The following is a 19,317-nucleotide window of genomic DNA, read 5'->3' as shown; positions in this document are numbered from 1 at the left end:
GCACATACTTTGCCCATCAGTCAAGATCTTTCTTTGGCTTGGCTTCGCGGACGAAGATTTATGGAGGGGTAATGTCCACGTCAGCTGCAGGCTCGTTTGTGGCTGACAAATCCGATGCGGGACAGGCAGACACGGTTGCACGGTTGAAAGGGAAAATTGGTTGGTTGGGGTTGGGTGTTGGGTTTTTCCTCCTTTGTCTTTTGTCAGTGAGGAGGACTCTGCGGTCTTCTTCAAAGGAGGTTACTGCCCGCCGAACTGGAGGCGCCAAGATGCTCGGTTTGAGGCGATATCAGCCCACTGGTGGTGTTCAATGTGGCAGGCACCAAGAGATTTCTTTAGGCAGTCCTTGTACCTCTTCTTTGGTGCACCTCTGTTTCGGTGGCCAGTGGAGAGCTCGCCATATAACACAATCTTGGGAAGGCGATGGTCCTCCATTCTGGAGACGTGACCTACCCAGCGCAGTTGGATCTTCAGCAGCGTGGATTCGATGCTGTCGGCCTCTGTCATCTCGAGTACTTCGATGTTGGAGATGAAGTTGCTCCAATGAATGTTGAGGATGGAGCGGAGACAACGCTGGTGGAAGCGTTCTAGGAGCCATAGGTGATGCCGGTAGAGGACCCATGATTCGGAGCCGAACAGGAGTGTGGGTATGACAACGGCTCTGTATACGCTAATTTTTGTGAGGTTTTTCAGTTGGTTGTTTTTCCAGACTCTTTTGTGTAGTCTTCCAAAGGCACTATTTGCCTTTGCAGTGAGTGTCATTGTCGATCCTTGCATCTGATGAAATGGTGCAGTCGAGATAGGTAAACTGGTTGACCGTTTTGAGTTTTGTGTGCCCGATGGAGATCAATGCAACAACAAGTCACCAAAGTCCAAAGCGAACATTTTATGGTGTCAAAAATCTTATTTCCCATCCTTTATTTAGCTCCCTGCGTGTTTGTAGATATTTGGAGAAAACACTCTCTGACAATACAATGTGTAAAAATGGAAAGTCTGAATGAAAATTTATAGTTTCATTAAGGTTTTTAAAAAAATAAACCTTTCTTAAAATGTTGTAATGCTTTATTCGCATGTGCTTATCATCTTCCCTCTCTTGTCAGCTCTTGAGAAAAGGTGAAATGGGACAAAACTATTTGCTGACTATTTCATTATTCAGGGAAGGTGACTCACCACATAAATGTCTATTAATGAGAATGTGTTTCCCCAAAATGGGGGAAACATGCTTTAGGACTGTGATCAATAAACAACTCTGACAAGCTACCCATGATAATGTTCACCATGTACCAGAACAGTGAAGCATGAAAGGAGTTCAGGGTATATTTTGTTTAAAAATTATTGCTTCTGTTCTACTTCCTCATCTATTCCTCTACATCAATGATGAGTCAACAAAACTGTGCTCAAGGCTGGACTTACTCATTGAGTCCAACATAAGATGGATGAAGTTCAGGTGGTCGTCCTCTAGTGTACTCTGGGGCTTGCCAGGAACGCTGATGAAACCATATCGCTCTTTATTGCACACGTACATCTGGACCTCTGCAGAAAAAAAAATAATAGGGTGGATGAGCAGAGGCTTGCAATTGGCTCAGCCTCAGCCTGCAAGCATCGTTGCCTACAGCCCTTTGTAATCCCAGTCCATCAAAACCTCCACCCTTTGACAAATCCTCCTCCAATTCCCTAATGGCCCAGTACCAACCCACTCTCTTCCATTCAGTGCTGCTGATGTCCAGAATATAAATTTCAGAAAACCTAACTCCCAGCCATTTAATTAATCAAGGTCTTACAGGGCCGACTTGAGGATCTTATAACCTTCTGCGGCTTTGCATTCTTGTGGCTGATTAGGTACTCAGCTCCACTTTCCTGGCCCTCCAAACTTCCATTGATTCCCCTGGCATCTGAAAATGGCATCTGTCTCCAGCTTGAATAGGTCCTTGACCCTGACCTTGTATGGTCAAGTTTCACAAAGGATCCTCAAAGAAACCCAGGAACTGAAAGCAGCAAAGACTGAAGAACAAGGGAAGTATCTGGGATGTGGACAGCAAATTACAACAGCAAATAGAAAAGGTGTGTCAGAAGGGCAATGTTATGGTAATTAATGGGGGACTTTAACACACAAGTAGATTGACCGTGTTCTAAAAGGTCTAGATCTCTAGAGAAAGAATTTGTAAAATGCCTACAAGATGGCTTCTTAGAACATCTTTTGGCTGAGGCGACCAGAAAAATGGTAATTCTGGATTGGGTATTGTGTAATGAACCTGAGTTGATGAGAGAGATGAAGGAACGTGAACCCTCAGGAGGCAGTGATCATAATATAATAGAATTTACCCTGCAGTTTGAGAGGGAGAAACTAAAATTAGAGGTGTTAATATACTAGTGGAATAAAAAAAAAAGATACAGAGTTATGAGAGAGGAATTGGCAAAAGCTCATTGGAACAGCACACCAGCTTCTCCAGGCAAAGCAGCAATGGCTGGAGTTTCTGCAAGAAATAAGGAAAGGGAAAGACAAGTATATTCCATTAAATGAAAAAAATGACAACTGTGGCTGACAATAGAAGTCAAAGCCAAAGTAGAAACAAACAAGAGGGCACACATAGAAGCAAAAATTTGTGGGAAGATGGAGAACTGGAAAGCTTTTAAAAGCACACAGAAGGCAACTATCAGCTAAGGAACAGCTTCTTCCCACATGCACTGATAATGCTGAACGACCAATGGAACTGCTCACACTAACCGTCCAAGACACATGTTTCTACAAAACAATATTTATTATTATAGATAAAATACTTGACCTGCATACAGTATGTATTATTTGTCTGTATGTGTATTATGTCTGGTTGCATGCCTCCATGATTTGCACTGAGGACCAGAGAATGCTGTTTCGTCAGGTCGTACTTGTGCAATTAGATGAAGATGACTTGAACTAAGAAGGTCATTCTGAAGGAAATTATGAACTTTGAAAAGAGGCTAGCAAATAACATCAAAAAGGATACTAAAAGCTTTTTCAAGTACATTAAGATATAGGACTGATGGAAAATGATGCTGGATAAATTATAATGGGAGACAAGGAGATGGCAGAGGAACTAAATGAGTATTTTGCATCAGTCTTTCCCGTGCAAGACATTAACAATATACCAGACTTTCAAGGGTGTCAGGGAAGAGGGGTGAGTGCATTCATGATCACCAGAGAAAAGGTACTCGGGAAGCTGAGAGGTCTCAGAATCAGTGCCGGATTTACATATGGGCTGACCGGGCTGCAGCCCAGGGCCTCATAATCTAGGGGGGGCCTCAAACTCCTGCCAAAAAAAATGTTAAAATTTACCATGAATTTTATTTAATTTGTAAGAATAAAAATCAGGACATACCTAGGCCAAAATAATGTGTAAGCACAAATCCAAAATTTAGGAACACACTCGCTCTTGATTTTATTATCTAGGCCCAGTTGCTTAGTAACATTAAGCACGTATGTATTACAGTTACACAAGTTTTCACGTGAGATTTTCCCGCATGGCCAATTCTCAACTTATGGGAATTCTGAATTCTTTGCAGGATTCCCACAATTGTGCATGCTGGCAAGAGCTCTGAGATTACTGTCTATCATTATAGCATGTATTTTGAGAACAAGTGAAGATTCTTATATATCATTGTGAATAACAATAATATTTAATTTACGGTCAATAATGTCCCAATATCAGATGTCTGATCTGAGCATTCTCTGCATAGAAAATGATAAACTGTGACTTACTCATGTTAATGACATAATTGATAGGTATGCATCCAAAAAAATTGAAACTGTTCTGACTTTGAATACAATGTTCTGTGTGAGCATTCTTCATTAATTCCATACTTTTGAAAACTTATTAAAGGTTATAAATTTATAAACAATCTTTTTATCAATGCTAAAATTTCAGCAATGTTCTCCTTTTCATTGAGTAGATAAGGAAGAGAATGAGATTTAGTTTCTCATGATCAGATGCTATATTGAGTTTTGACCTCCCAAGGTCTCCTTGCCCATGGTCTCCAGTTGCGTTAATCCGGCACTGGGTAGCTTGGTCTCCTTGGGTTGTGAAGGAAGTCATAGAGATTGTGGAGGAACTATTAATGATCTTCTGAGAACAACAGATTCTGGCATGGTTTTGGAGGACTGGAAAAATGCAAAGCTATTTAAAAAGGAAGCGAAGCAGCAAAAAGGAAATATCAACCTGTTAGCCTAACATTGGAAGTTGTTAGAGTCAATTGTCAAGGATGAGGTTATGGAGTGCCTGGAGATGCATGACAAGATGGGTCAGATTCAGCATGGTTTCTTCAAGGGAAAATTTTGCCTGACAAAACCACTGCATTTTTTTTTGAGGAAACCAGAAGCAGGCTAGATAAAGGATGTGCAGTGGATGATGTTAATTTGGACTTTCAAAAGGCCTTGACAAGATGCTGCATGTGAGGCTGCTTCACAAGATGAGAGCACATGGAATTACAGGAAGCATACTAGCATGGATAGAGCATAGGCTGCTTGGCAGCAAACAGAGAGTAGGAATAAAGGATCCTATTCTGGTTGACTACTGATTACCAGTGGTTTCCACTGGGGTCAGTGTTGGGAGTACTTTTTATGTTGAATGTTAATAATTTGGATAGCAGAACAAATGGCTTTGTGGCTAAGTTTGCAGATGATACAAAGATAGGTGAAGGTGCAGATAGTAAGGAGGAAATAGAGAGGCTGCAGAGAAACCTAGAAAGATTAGAAGAATGGCAAATGGCAGAAGCAGCGATTGGAAAGTATACAGTATTACACTTTGATAGAAGGAATAAAAGAGCAGGAGAAAATTCCAAATTCAGATGTGCAAATGAACTTGGGAGTCCTTATGCAGGATACCCTAAAGGTTAACCTCCAGTTTGAGTTGGTGGTGAAGAAGTTGAAAGCAGTGTTGGCAATTCATATCGGGAGGAATAGGATATAGGAACAGGGATGTGATGGTGGGCTTTATAAGGCACAAGTGAGGCATCACTTGGAATACAAGGTACAGTTTGGGGTCCTTACTTAAGGAAGAATATGCTGGCATTGAAGAGGATTCCAGAAGATTTACAAGAATGATTGCTAGAAAGAAAGGATTAGCAAATGAGAAATGCTTGGTGGTTCATGGACTGTACTCCTTGGAGTTCAGAAGAATAAGGGGGTCCTCATAGAAGCATTTTGAATGTTGAAAGGCCTGGACAGAGTAGATGCAGCAAAGTTGTTTCCCATGGTTGAGGAGTCCAGGATAAGGGAGCACAATTTCAGGATTGATGGGCGCCCATTTAAAACAGAGATGTGGAGGAATATCCTTAGCCAGAGAATGGTGAACCTCTGGAATTTGCTACCACAGGGGGCTGTGGAGGCCAGGGACTTGGGTGTATTTAATGCAGTGATTGGTAGGTATCTGAATAGTCAGGGTATCAAAGGGGAGAAGGCAAGCAAATGGGACTGAATGGGAGAATGGATCAGCTCATGATGGAATGGCAGAGTGGACTTGACAGGTCAGATGGTTTACTTTGCTCTTATATCTTATGGTCTTTTGATCTAAAAGTGTCGTTCAGGCATCCTCTCCAACACGAGTCATCAATTGTAACAGCATGGATGATCTCCTTCTTCACTTTACTCTTCCCTTGGAGCCTGCATATTTGTAAATTCACTGGATTGTAGAATATAGAAGAGTAAAGCACAGAAACAGCCCCTTCAGCCCACAGGTGTGTGCTGAACAAAATGCCAAATTAAACTAAATATCTTCTTCCTGCACAATGATCCTTCCATTCTCTGCTGTGTTAATGTACCTGAATCTAAAAACCTTTCAAAAAGGGCAATTGAATCTGCTGAAAAGAAGGAAAAATAGAAAAGAAAACAGTCATTTTCAGTGTGGCAGCCAAAATCCCCATGCGATGGATAGAGAAAGGTCAGGGAAAATTGCACAAAATGTTTCCTTGCATCAGCAGGAGACTGTTGGCAGCTGGTCATTCTGCTCCCCCAGCAGCTGAGGGAAAGACCACGCAGTTGGTTAGGCCTGTCTTGCATTATGCCATGACTGAGGCATTGTAAGTATATCGTTTTTGCCTTACACTGAGGCTGTGGGATCTACTAAGAGGCAATGATTAGAGGAAGCCAGGGCTAAAACACCAGGAAGAAATTCCACTTCAACATTCAGCTGATTGAAGCTGGTCAAGAGCAGCCAATGACATGGAATGAATGAGAGAAACTCAGGGCAAGGCTAGGAGAAGAGGAAGGGAGAGTAGTTCCTCTTGGTCATCCTTTGACCTGTAGCTTTATGTCTGCGTATACGCCCACTACCTGAGGCACGACAGGAAAACGCGAACACGATGATGTCATCGAAGGCCCAGGAAAAGTCCGGGTGTGGAGGGTAAAATGCCAGGTTCTGCGCGGCTTCCTTGCGCAGGTCGATCAGGAAGGTGGAGTGTACCATGGGAACGGCGAAGCAGCCTAACCTCTGGTGGTGCCGAGTTGGGAAATATTCTGCTGTCCTGCGATAATATCCCTTGACCAAACAAAGCAAAGGTGTGTTACAGTACGAGCTCCACCCACACTCTTAGCATTCACCCTCCTTTCTCTTCCAGCATTCTCCTCTGTTGACTCTTTCTTCCCCTTCCACAAAGGCTGCCTGGCTTGCTGAGCATTTCTGTTCCTTGCAAAACATGCAAGAATTCAGAGACGTGCCCTGCCCATCACCCAAACATTCACTGCTGACTGGCAAAGAATAGGAGTTGAGGCAAATGGAAAATGGCTGTGATCACATTGGATGGCTGACAAACTTGAGGGGCCAAGTGGGTTGCACTTCCTTGAATTCTTGTGATCCTGTGACAGCCTTTACCAATATGGCAGATGATGTACTGTCACACAGAATGAAGCTTGGATACAGATGGTAGGCATTAGGACTATACCATGGGGAAAAAAGCAGATAACTGAGTCTCCCTCAGTAACCAAAGCAGGGTGTTCTGCACCAATGTCCATGGGTCATCTGGTCCAACTGAATGGGAGAATCCCTTGGAAATTTCAATATTCCCTCCCACCACCATCCAGTGACAGTATGGGCCTACTCTTTCAGAAGAATGTACGCTGGGTTCATTTTGTTACAAAAGCAGGATTTTTAGTTACCATGCAAAAAAAACTGCAGAAAAAGCTTGTTACCTACCTGAGGAGTGATGCCACACCAGAAATTGGAGTAAGCTGTCTGTGAGATCAGCAGAGGAGCGATCACAGTTTTATTCTCCACCATCAGCAGATTGAGTGTTTGGTTATTGGTCAGAATATTATCTGTGTCTGCAAACTAAATGCAAAGAAGAAATAAATGGTCATTAGGTGAATTCCAATAGGAGTCTCATCAACACCTCTTTATTCTTATACACAATCTCCTTTGAAATGAATGCCAATATAGCATTCGCCTTATTTATCAGCGATACAACCTGGTGGTCAACTTTCAGGTTATCCTGCATGAGGATCCCCATGTCCCTTTGTACTTCTAAGCTTTGAATTTTCTTCCCATCCAAATAATAATCTGACCATTTAGTTCTTCTTCCAAAATGCACAACCACGCATTTCTCAACATTATATCTCATCTGCCATTTCTTCGCCCATTCTCCTCAGCTGTCCAAGTCTTTCTGCAAGCTTTTGATTTCTTCTACACTTCGTACTCGACCACCTATCTTGGTGTCATCTGCAAACTTTGCCATTAAACCATTTAATCCACAATCATATATGAGGTCATGTGCATTTCATTGAAATCCCGCTCCTCTGATAGACTCAGCACCAAGCACGAGGGCAGTTCTTAATCATCTTAGAGTTTCATTAAAAAAGTTTTATATGTAATTGTTTTGTTTTATTTTATTTTTTTGGTTTTACATCCCTAACATGTCTGAAAGATAAAGGGACACTGTAAAAAGAGGTGTCCCCCAACACTGACCCTTGCAGAACACCACTAGTGACAGGCAACCAACCAGAATAGGATCCCTTTGATCCCACCCTTTGCTTCCTGCCCATCAGCCAATGCTTTGCCCAACCTATTATTTTTCCTGTAAATCCATGGGCTAATGTGCAACCTTATTGAAGCCCTTTTGAAAATCCAAATACACAACATCCAGAGTCTCTCCCTTGTCCACCCTTCTTGAGATTACCAGAGTCTCTCCCTTGTCCACCCTTCTTGAGATTACCAGAGTCTCTCCCTTGTCCACCCTTCTTGAGATTACCTCAAAAAATTCCATTAGGTTGGTCAGGCAGGATCTTCCCTTCATGAAACCATTCTGGCTTGGTCCTATCATGCCATACACCTCGAAGTACTCCATAACCTCGTCCTTAAGGATCGATTCCAATATTTTTCCAACTATCAAAGTCAGATTAATAGGCCTGTAACTTCCTTTTTTCTGCCTCCCTCCCTTCTTAAACAGCAGAACTACATTTGTGATCTTCCAATCCTCAGGAACCATGCCCAAGTCTATTGATTTCTGGAAAATCAATTCCAATGCTTCTACAATCTCCAAGGTCACCTCCTTCAGAACCCGTGGGTGTACCTCATCCAGTCCCAGAGACTTATCTACTTTTAGACCATTCAGCTTACTAAGCACCATCTCTCTTGTAAACCTGATTCTACTTAATTCTATTCCAAGAGACCTTTGAATATCAGGTATATTGCTAATGTCCTCCACAGTGAAGACGGATGCAAAATATCCATTTAGTTCCTCTGGCATCTCTGTCACCCATTATAATTTCTTAAGCTTCATTTTCCAATCGGCCCTATATCTACCCTTGTCTCTCTTTTACTTTTTATATATTTGAAGAAACTCTTAGTATCCTTTTGTATGTTGTTTGCCAATTTCCTTTCATAATTCATCGTTTCTTTCCTAATGACTTTCTTTGTCTCTCTCCGTAAGTTTTTTTAAATTTCCCAGTCCTCTGCTTTTCCAGAAATTTTTGCTACCCTGTATGCCCTCCCTTTTTTAGCTTTAACTTCTCTTGTTAGCCATAACTGCGTCATTTTACCATTCATAATTTTCCTTTTCCTTAGAATATATCTATTCTGTGCTTAATAGGACATTGCAGCCCTTAGCCCTCAAAACTTACACATTCAATCTACCTCTGAGTGAACTCAGAATCATATATGAGGTCATGTGCAATTCATTGGAATCCCGCTCCTCTGATAGACTCAGCACCAAGCACGAGGGCAGTTCTTAATCATCTTAGATTTTCATTAAAAAAGTTTTATATGTAATTGTTTTGTTTTATTTTATTTTTTGATTTTACATCCCTAACATGTTTGAAAGATAAAGGGACACTGTAAAATGCTACAGAAATAGGGGACAAGGACTAATTTATTGTTGCTGTCTCCCTTTTCATGGTAATTGTCTATTTAATTTTGACTCTGGATATATTAATTGGGATAAGGGAGGGGAGACGAGAGGAGGGGGAAATACTGTTCTTGACAGTGAAACCTGTATATAATTTTGAAAATGTAGTTTGTCATTATTATGGAGTGTTGACACTGTGAGTTTGAAAAATTATATATAAAATATATTTAAAAAATCATACCAAGCAGGTAGGACAAAGCACATTGCACCTGGCCTGACACCAGGCAACTACATTAATACAGTAAATCTGTTTATATTTCTTTATTTCACTTCATATTTATATTTAGATGGAATTTACTGCAAGTAATATTTTATTTATTTTTATTGGTTAAATCCATAGAAATTGAATAAATGCATATATATGTCTTGATATATATTTCTATCAAGACATATGTATTATAAGTTATATATGTACTGTGCCATTATCCCTTGTATACAAGAGACATGAGATACATGTGTTGCATGCGGGAGGCTGTTGCATTCACTACATCCAGTTATGCCTGCTACGTCCCATTCCACAAACACCCCTCTCCCCACCCCACCCCCACCCCATCTTGCTCTGTGCATCACATCATTACTGTTGATGAGTGGGTGGTCAGCAGCCACAAGATGTTGCTGGGGGTGGAGCCTCTTACTCCACTTGCTTGGGATCTGGTCACCACACAGAATGGTGATCTCCAGTTTAAAGGATCGCACGGGACTGCATATGTGGGGATGGGGATCATGGGATTGGGTGATCGAGCCACAGGACAGTCATGGGGGAGGTGAAGCAGGCAGTGGGAATTTTTGCCAAGGAGAGCAGCAGATGGAGGCGCAGACAGCCATGGGGGCGTCCATGATGTAACATTCCAAGCTACATCCAGCTGCATGCTGAAACTATGTCTTAGGCACTAATGAACATTATACAATGGAGCAACAGCAAAGAATGTGCAATGTCCTTCAGGCATGTATAGTTGCAGGGAAACTATAGGGAAAGTTTGTTTGGTGATGAACAAATGATAAAATGTAGCAGCTCACCCGCATGACAAGCGAACTGGCACCACCAGCCACAGTTAAGTCCACAGCCAGTGTCATCCACCAAGACCTTCAGCACAGGGCAAAACTATGGCCCAAAAGTTGACTCTGGTGGGCCTCTTTAAGTACACGATTTCAAACCAATAAAGCAGTTACTCTGGAACTCTGTAAGACTCAGTGTGTTCCTTTCGGTTTAGTGGCTTACAAGTGACATTGGTGACCCCTATGGCCCAAAGGCATTTGAACCTGCCACAACTCCAACAGCATGGACAACACAAACGACTCAACTTTTGAAAATGCAGTTTCGCTGAAACTACCGACGTTCTGGACCACTCAGCCCCTTATCTGGTTCCAGCATGAAGAGGCCCAGTTCCAGGACAGGAACATTGTCTCAGATGAGACCCGATATTACTACGTGGTGACTGCAATCGACCAGGAAACAGCAGCCTGCGTAATGAGACTTCCTACAGCAGCCTCCGGAAGCTGGCAGGTATGAGGCACTCAAGGCCCTGCTAGTTGGCACATTCGGTCTCTTATGCCACGAGCAGGCTGCGCGGTTCCTACAGATGGATGGCCTAGGCAACTGGGTGCCATGAGCCCTAATGAGTGACATGCTGTCACTAGCAGATGGCCATAAGCCATGTCTACTCTTTGAACAGCTCTTTTTACAGCAGATGCTGGAGGACATCTGTGTCCTACTACCAAATGAGGATTTCACCGATCTGCAAAAATATGGTTGCTCGTATAGACATTTTGAGGCATGCCAAATGAGACAGTGGAGCCAGCATCGGAATTAGTGCTATGTCACAGCCGAGGGCCCTACCACATCGCACCCATCAGCTAAACCTGCAACACCCGCATCAAGCAACGACACCAGTTCTGAATTTTGCTGCTCTTACCATCAAAGATTGGGATCCGGGGTCCGCCAATGCCGACTGCCATGGTCATTTCAGGGAAAAAACTAATGGCTACGGCAGCTGGCCATCACATAAGCCTGTACATCTGGGACAGACATTCCGGGTGCAGATTCCTAGTAGTCACAGGAGCCAAATTCAGTGTCCAGCCCCCTTCGAGCCTGTAATGGAAAATTCTAACCTGCTTTTTTAATTTGCAGCTCTTGGGTTCTGCAAGGCTGAGAACCTGCTTGTTTTTTAGAATCAGCAGACATAAGCTAAATTCCATCAAGGGGCCAGAGATGCTGTTATCTGACGAAAGGACATCTGTGTACCAAGAACATTTAATCTTCCTGCTTGTTTTGGTCACAGACTGTCAGAGGCCTAGCCTTGATGCAAAATAAACCATTGTATTCAAAGTGATAAGCTGAAAATTATGTTATTCGATAAAAGCCTAGCATGCTAGCTTGCTTGCTTATCTTTCTTGCTGTGCTGGGAAGAGGTGCTTGGTTAAGCAGTTTTTGGGTAATATAAGCCTTGGTCCCGCTGCTGAAGTTTGAGACTCTCCGAGAGGTGGCAACATCTCTCAGCAAGAAGAAGAACTTCTGGAGTCCAGCCAAGGACCCGGTCAGGGGAGGTGGAGAAGCTGCTACCGGCGCCTTGACAACCTACTATAAGTGTGGAGTTGTTGCCTCGCTTCGGCAGTTGGGACCAGTCCAAGCGTTGATAAGTATAGTTGGGAAGGGCTTGCATATTGTAGTATGAAATCAGCTTTAGAATTTGTAATAAACATTTGTATAATCTGAACTGCTCTCGGTGTGTGTGTCTATTTTCTTTTGGTAGCTCAAACACTGTGACCAATCTAAAATGAACAAAGTGAGAGGTATAAGTTTACCCAAGACAGAGCCATGATACCAGAACTAGAGGGGCCAGGCTGGAGCTCATGGCAGCACCATCTGCATTTACGGTACATGGACTGCCACCTTGCTATTCGATTCCGGGCAATTCACATGGATATTCACACTGGCCGCGGTGTCACAGCCATTGCTGGGTGCACAGTTTGCTGAAGGCTGGTCGATGCCAAGACTTTCCAAACCTTCCCCCTTGGGGAGGCCCAAATTGCCAGCTCCACACCTCGACTCCATCATGTACTCAGACGATGAGCTCACTAGGGTGTTATCAAAGTTCCCGTCCATCGTCACACCGCAGTTTTCCACAGCAGCCCCAAAACATGGTGTGACATATCACATCCCCATGAAGGGACACCCCCTGCACACCCTGGCCCACAGGCTACCACCGTCTGGTGACTACAGGAGGATGAATGATGCAACCTTCTCCAATAGATGCCCAGTCCCACACATCCAGGACTTCACGGGCCACACATCTTTTCCAAGATAGACCTGGTGTGTGGATATCACCAAGTCCCAGTCCATCCCGAGGATGTCACAAAGACAGCTATCATAACCCCATTCGGCTTGTTTGAATTCCTGAGGATGCCATTCAGCCTTAAAAACATGGCACAGACCTTCCAGCGCTTCATGGATGCTGTGGGGCGGACTTAGACTATCCTGGTGGCCAGCCACTCCCATCAAGAGCATCTGGCCCATCTGTGCCTCCTCTGCTGCTGTCTCACTGACTATGGACTGGTGTTCAACCTTGCCAAGTGCCAGTTCGGCCTGTCCACCATCAACTTCTTGGGACACTGGATCGACTGTCAATAGAGCCATTCCCCTGCCGGGGAAAGTGGAAGCCATTTACCAATTCACCAGACACAAAATGGTCAAAGGTCTATAAGAATTTGTCGGGGTGGTTAACTTCTATCACTGGTTCATTCCCTCAGTGGCCTGAATTATGTGCTCACTTTTCGGTTTGATGTCCGGCAAAGCCAGAGAAGTTGCCTGGATGGAAGAGGTGACGGTGGCATTTGACCAGGCGAAGTACATGCTAGTCAACGCCACACTCCTGGTTGTTGGACGTCCCCATAGCCATCACCATGGATGCCTCAGAAACGGCAGTCGGCAACGTACATGAACAATAGAAGTACTATGGAGCTATTTGCTTTCTTCAGTCAACACCTGCAGCCCCCAGAAGTCAAGTACAGCACGTTCGACAGGAGCTACTAGCCCTGTACCTGGCTGTTCAGCACTTCAGGTATTTCCTAGAAGGGCGAGAGTTCACGATCTTCACAGATCACATGCCCCTCACCTTCATCTTCATCAAAATGTCCAACCCTTGGTCAGGCCGCCAATAGCTCCACCTGTCTTACGTGTCAGAATTCACCACCACGATCAAACATATCTCGGGGAAGAACAACATGGTGGCAGACACGATGTCAAGAACATCTATCCAGTCAGTGCAAGCCCAAGCCTCTGAAGTGGATTACACTGCACTAGCAGAAGGAGGACAGCAAAATACTGACATACCGAACCATGCTCACCGTCCTCCGTCTCCATCAAGCCTAGAGGTAACAAACACCTCTGCAACTCCACCACAGGGCAACCATGGCCCATTGAACCAGCCACATGGAGGCGCCAAGTGTTCGTTGGCTTACACAGGTTGGCCCACCCTTCCATCCAGGAGATCACCCAGCTAATTGAGGAGTGGTTCATGTGGCACAGCTACACAAGCAGGTCGAATACTGGGCCAGGATATGTACTCATTTCCAAACCTCCAAGGTGCAGAGACACATGAAGGCAGCACTGCAACCCTTCCAGCCAATGCAGAGGAGGTTCGGACATGTTCACGTGCACATCATTGGACCACTATCTGTTTTGAGATGGGGCAAGGTGATTACAATGGTGGACAGATTCACAAGGTGGCTAGAAGATGTTCCGATCAGTGATATGACAACAGAGACATGTGCCAGGACCCTGATTACAACCTGGGTGGTGAGGTTTGGCCTCCCCGCCCACAGGACTTCAGATACAAGTGCACAATTCACCTCAACCCTGTGGGCCGCAATAGCACACCTCCTAAGAACCCAGCTACACTGAACAACTGTGTACCACCCCCAATCGAATGGCCTGGTGGAGCGTTTCCACAGGCACCTAAAATTGGCTTTGAAGGCACGACACCAAGGATCCAGCTGGGTAGACGAGCTCCCCTAGGTGCTGCACAGCACCCAAAAACCTAGCAGCATTATTGACCGAGTTGGTTGACAGTTCACCACTTGCTCTGCTCGGCAGAGGTGCTGACCAAGCTCTGAGAGAGGCTAGGGACACTGCCTCCAGTTCCAACATCCCACTACAGAGCAGCACCCTCCTTTGTAACCAATGATCTGCGACAGAGTGAGCACATGTTCATCCACAGAGGCCAGGCCAAGGACCCCTCAGGATAGTGCAACACAATGGGACAACCTGTGTTTTGGACAATGAGTGCCAGGAGGAGACATTTACCATCGACCGTCTCAAACAGGCACACCTGGACATTGAATGACCAGTTGTTACACCACCTGCCAGGAGACAACGCTGACCATGCAAAATGGACAGTATACAGGTTGTGGTTCTCGCACCTTTGGGGTGGGGGAGAGGGGGTCATGTAGCAGCTCACCTGCACAAGTGAACCAGCGCCAGCAGCTGTGGGTAAGTCCGCAGCCAGCGGCAGGGCAAAGCTGCGGCCCAGAAGTTGACGTCACTTCCACCCCCACTGGGGCACTAAGGACTCTGGGACTGGGTGAGCCTCTTTAAACACTCAATTTCAAATTAGTAAAGCAATTACTCCAGAACTCTGCGAGACTTAGCGTGTTCCTTTTGATTTAGTGGCTTAGCAGCCAACAAAAGAATCTAAAGATGCAAAGGAAAAATCAAAGGGTTGTTAATTCATAAAATAACCATCTGAAAGGAGACAGTCCACATCTCTGAATTATGTCTGTAGATTTTCCATGACAGAAAGCAATGTCGAAGAAAGAACTTCCCTCAAGAACAATGCAGTTATGTTCAATGTACGGTTCCCAAATTTGTTCAAAAAAATGTGACTTTATTTTTTAAATTATGTTGTTTTTTTCCAATGGAATACATTTATTCATTTCCATGTACCATTGCTGTACTCTCAGGCTCTCTTCTGATTTCCAAGTTGACATTATACATTTTTTTGCTACAGCTAAGGCTATCATAATAAATCTTTTTTGCGCTTCATCCAGTCTGAGGCCTAATTCTTTACTTCTTATATTACTTAGAAGAAAGATCTCTGAATTTTTTGATATGTTGCTTTTTGTGATTTTATTTAATACCTGATTTAGATCTTCCCAAAACTTTTCCACTTTCTCACATGCCCAAATTGCATGTACTGTTGTTCCCATTTCCTTCTTACAGCGAAAACATCTATCTGATAATGATGGATCCCATTTTTTTAAAAACTTTTGAGGAGTGATATATAACCTGTGTGACCAATTATATTGTATCATACGTAACCTTGTGTTTATTATATTCTTCATAGTTCCAGAGCATAACCTTTCCCATATTTCATGTTTTACTTTAAGTTTAAATCTTTTTCCCACTTTTGTTTGGGTTTATAGCTTATTTCATCATTTTCCTTCTCTTGCAGCCTGACGTACATGATCGTTATAAATCTTTTTCATAACAGTGAGGGCTTGCCTCGGACCTCCACCCCCTAAAATGATCAGAATACAAAATGACTTGATCCAGTGTGTAAAAGTAGATGACACAATTTTCTTGTTTATTTTCATTGTGTGATGACATTGTTTAAGGGTTTTATTGTATTGTACATGTTGAAAGTTTAATGGGTTTGGAGAGGGGTGGGAAGGGGGTTGGGTAGGTAGGGGGGAGAAAATGCCACTGTGTATATTTAAGAGGGAAATGTTTGTATGTATTTTGATTGATATGGTTCACAGTGTGAAAAATTTTTTAAAAATTTAAAAAGAACAATGCAGTTAAAAGTAGCATGGCTCCTTCAACCATATAATGTGACAGAATTGGCTGCAGCTGATATTAGTGAGTAGAGACCTCACACACTCACATAACATTCACCTGTTTTCTTGGATGGGAACAGCTGTCTTGTTAAACATGTTACAACCTCACTCTGCTAAAATATTAGATCAAGGAGCATCATATGACTGGATTTAGTGTTTTAGGCTGGTCGTGATTTCTGCATTATCAGTTGCACAGCTACTTACAAGATCAACAAACCTCCTAACATTTTGATTGTTGTCCTTCCTCAGAGGGTTATTCTCTAGGGACCCTTTCTCAGATGATGGACCACATACAGTCAGTGATAAGATTAAAATTCAGTCCATCCTGCAGCCATTATTTCTCACAGCATACTTCTGTTGCCAGCTTATCACCAACACCAAATTTTATGTTTTTCCCTATTCCTTTTCAAATAGATTGTAACTAAAAGATTCCAGAAAATTTTGGCTAATACCCGTTACTATCAGACAAACACTAGCAATATCACGCAAAGATTTACTTGACTATTTGTTTTCCCCCTTTTAAAATTGCTTCCTGCCTTCAATCCTTGCCAGAGATTAGTTTAGTTTACCAGCTGGCACACAACTGTGAATCCACACTGTTAGCTGGAAGCTGCACTCTGGCAGATGTGTTAAAAGCCTCTGACATTTGGCAAGAACAGATCTCTTCAGCTTCTCTCCCTGTTGGCAATCCAAAGCAAGCAAGAAACTGAGGTCTGGAAAAACAGAACATGCAGTACATGGGACAAACATTGTCAAATCAAGACAGATGGACAAGGATACAGGACTGACCAGGTCAACTCTTCAATTCACTAAAGGTTGAAAATGTCCAGGTCCACTATTGTTTCCACAAGCCAAGATAACTGAGGAATTAGGTTCACCCAGTCCAGCATGAATCACCGCTGGTTTATTTAACACATTGTCCTCCTACGCTATCCTGTCACACATCTAATCTGGGACACAAGCTGAGTGTTTGGCCAGTTGGTCTAGGTAAGTGCTCACTGTCCCCACAAACCTCTTCTAAATTTTTGGCTTCCACTTGGGGACATCTCTGCTGGTCAAGGCCAGCAGACGCTTGATATAAGTCAAGTTCTGGTTATTCTAATGACGTTTGAAAGGCTGATTGATGCCCTCCACCAGTGGTGTATCCAGAGCAGGAATGTGGATGTCCTCAGGGCCTTCTGGCATAAGACCATAATTAGCAGAATTACCCCAATCAGCCCACTGAGTCTGTTCTGCCAATCAAATCATGGCTGATATATTTTTCCTCTCAACCATATTCTGCTGCTGTCTCCCCATAACCTTTGACACCCTTAGTAATGAAGAACTTATCAAACTCTGTTTCAAATATACTCAATGACTTGGCTTCCATAGCTGCCTGTGGCAACGAATTCCACAGGTTCACCATTCACTGGCTGAAGAAACTTCTCCTTATTTCTACTCGAAAGGAACGTACTTTTATTCTGAGGCCATTCTCTCTAGTCCTAGACTCTCCCATTACTGGAAGCATCTTGTTTTTTTTTGAATATTTTATTTAATCAACATCTATAAGATCATAAAACTAACAATAATAAGTAACAATAATACAATGTTAACAAATATATGCTGAAAATATATAGAAAAAAAATAAACAACTAAAAACTTTAAAAAACCTCCAAACTCTCTCACCCACTCCCCCCCCCCACCATAAATCTAATCTAATCCTATAACTAAAATACATGATGTCATAACTGCATAATAACTAATTAGGATTGCATCAGATGACACTCAAGGTTCTCAACTAACATTCAGGGAAAACTTCACTGGACAGGAGAATTGAAAAAACATTAAGTAAATTATAATTTTAACCTCATAATTCTGACAGGGCAGTCACTGTTCTTCTGTCTATAAAGGATGATTTCTACTTCTCCCTGTCTCTCACTTCAATCCACATTAGCTTGAGCTTTGTCCACTTGCCTGGAATGAAAACCTTTCTCTTCCCAGGTTTGTTGTAGATACCAAGAAAAGCTATTCTTAATGGTATCTTGATCTAGGTGGACACAGACTACATATTGTGCTTGCTGCTCCAAAGCACTTAAGTGTTGGGTGGAGTGAAGAGCTTGCACAATGGGGAAAACAGTGGAGAAAATGATGGAATGGAAACAGACACCACTATATAATTTGAAACAATTTTTGTTTCAAACTTGATGTGGTCATGAGATAGGAAGGCATTGGATGGGAGGGGAGAGGCTGAGTCTGTGCCATTCACAGAAAATAATGGTAGCTCCACTCACCAGGATGTAATCAGCCCATTGTTTCCTGGCAGATTTGAGTGCAGCTTGCTTCAGCTTCATAAGGTATTCAAATCTGGTTTGGGTCCAATGTTTAGGGCCCAGTTCATTGGGATAGGATCTGCACCACAAGAAATACAGTGTTAAATGGATGAAGCAAAGAGCAAATTTGTATAGCAAGGTTATGCACAGCTCATCTCCTAGCATGCACACCATCTCACCCACATCATTTTCAATAACCTTATCCCAAATGGACACTCTCTTGGCTGTGACACTGGGTGTTTGCAGCCTGTTGAAGTATATCAAACTGATCTTGTCCCAAACTCATAGCCAGACATGAAGCAGCCAAGATGTGGATACAGATTAATTCCTGGTCACATTGCAATGATCATCTCAAGAGAGAATCTGGACATTTAATAGCATTGACATCACTGAGGTCCCACCCTAAGTGTGACGGAGACAGCATTGACCAGAAATTCATTGAATCAGCAAAATCAATATTCTGACTACAACACCAAGTCAGAGGCTGGGTATCCTGTGGTGAGGAATACACCACATATTGCAATGCCTGTAGGTCATGTTAGGAGAGGGACTGAATATTCTCCATTTGCCCAGATGTGCAGCCCCAGAAAGATATCATTTAGGACAAAGTGACCCATTTGATTGCCAATCCATCCACTGTATGTTTCCTCGGTCACTGTCGCACAATGTCTGCAGTGTATCACCTGCAAATTGCATTGCAGCTCCTCAGCAGGACTTTGTGGGCACTGCTTTCCAAACACCACCAGGAAGGACAAGGGCAAAAGGTAGGTGAGGGTTCCCTTTCAAATCACACACTATCCTCATT

At 43.2% G+C, this 19,317-nt stretch overlaps 1 protein-coding gene across 7 annotated transcripts in view; it reads right to left on the bottom strand.

Moving 5' to 3' along the window:
• The window catches only part of LOC138736334 (procollagen galactosyltransferase 2-like), a 156,331-nt gene that overhangs the window by 46,975 nt on the left and 90,039 nt on the right, over window positions 1-19,317 (bottom strand). For all 7 annotated transcript variants that reach the window (XM_069885688.1, XM_069885733.1, XM_069885714.1 and 4 more), the window contains 4 exons: window positions 18,474-18,591; window positions 7,164-7,298; window positions 6,305-6,509; window positions 1,414-1,533 (listed from right to left, as the gene is read on the bottom strand). In XM_069885688.1, coding sequence (XP_069741789.1) covers window positions 1,414-1,533; window positions 6,305-6,509; window positions 7,164-7,298; window positions 18,474-18,591 — 578 coding nt within the window. The remainder of the gene's footprint in view (window positions 1-1,413; window positions 1,534-6,304; window positions 6,510-7,163; window positions 7,299-18,473; window positions 18,592-19,317) is intronic.

Source organism: Narcine bancroftii, chromosome 1, assembly GCF_036971445.1.
Source record: "Narcine bancroftii isolate sNarBan1 chromosome 1, sNarBan1.hap1, whole genome shotgun sequence".
NCBI lineage: Eukaryota > Metazoa > Chordata > Chondrichthyes > Torpediniformes > Narcinidae > Narcine > Narcine bancroftii.
This window is presented reverse-complemented; position numbering and strand designations above follow the sequence as displayed.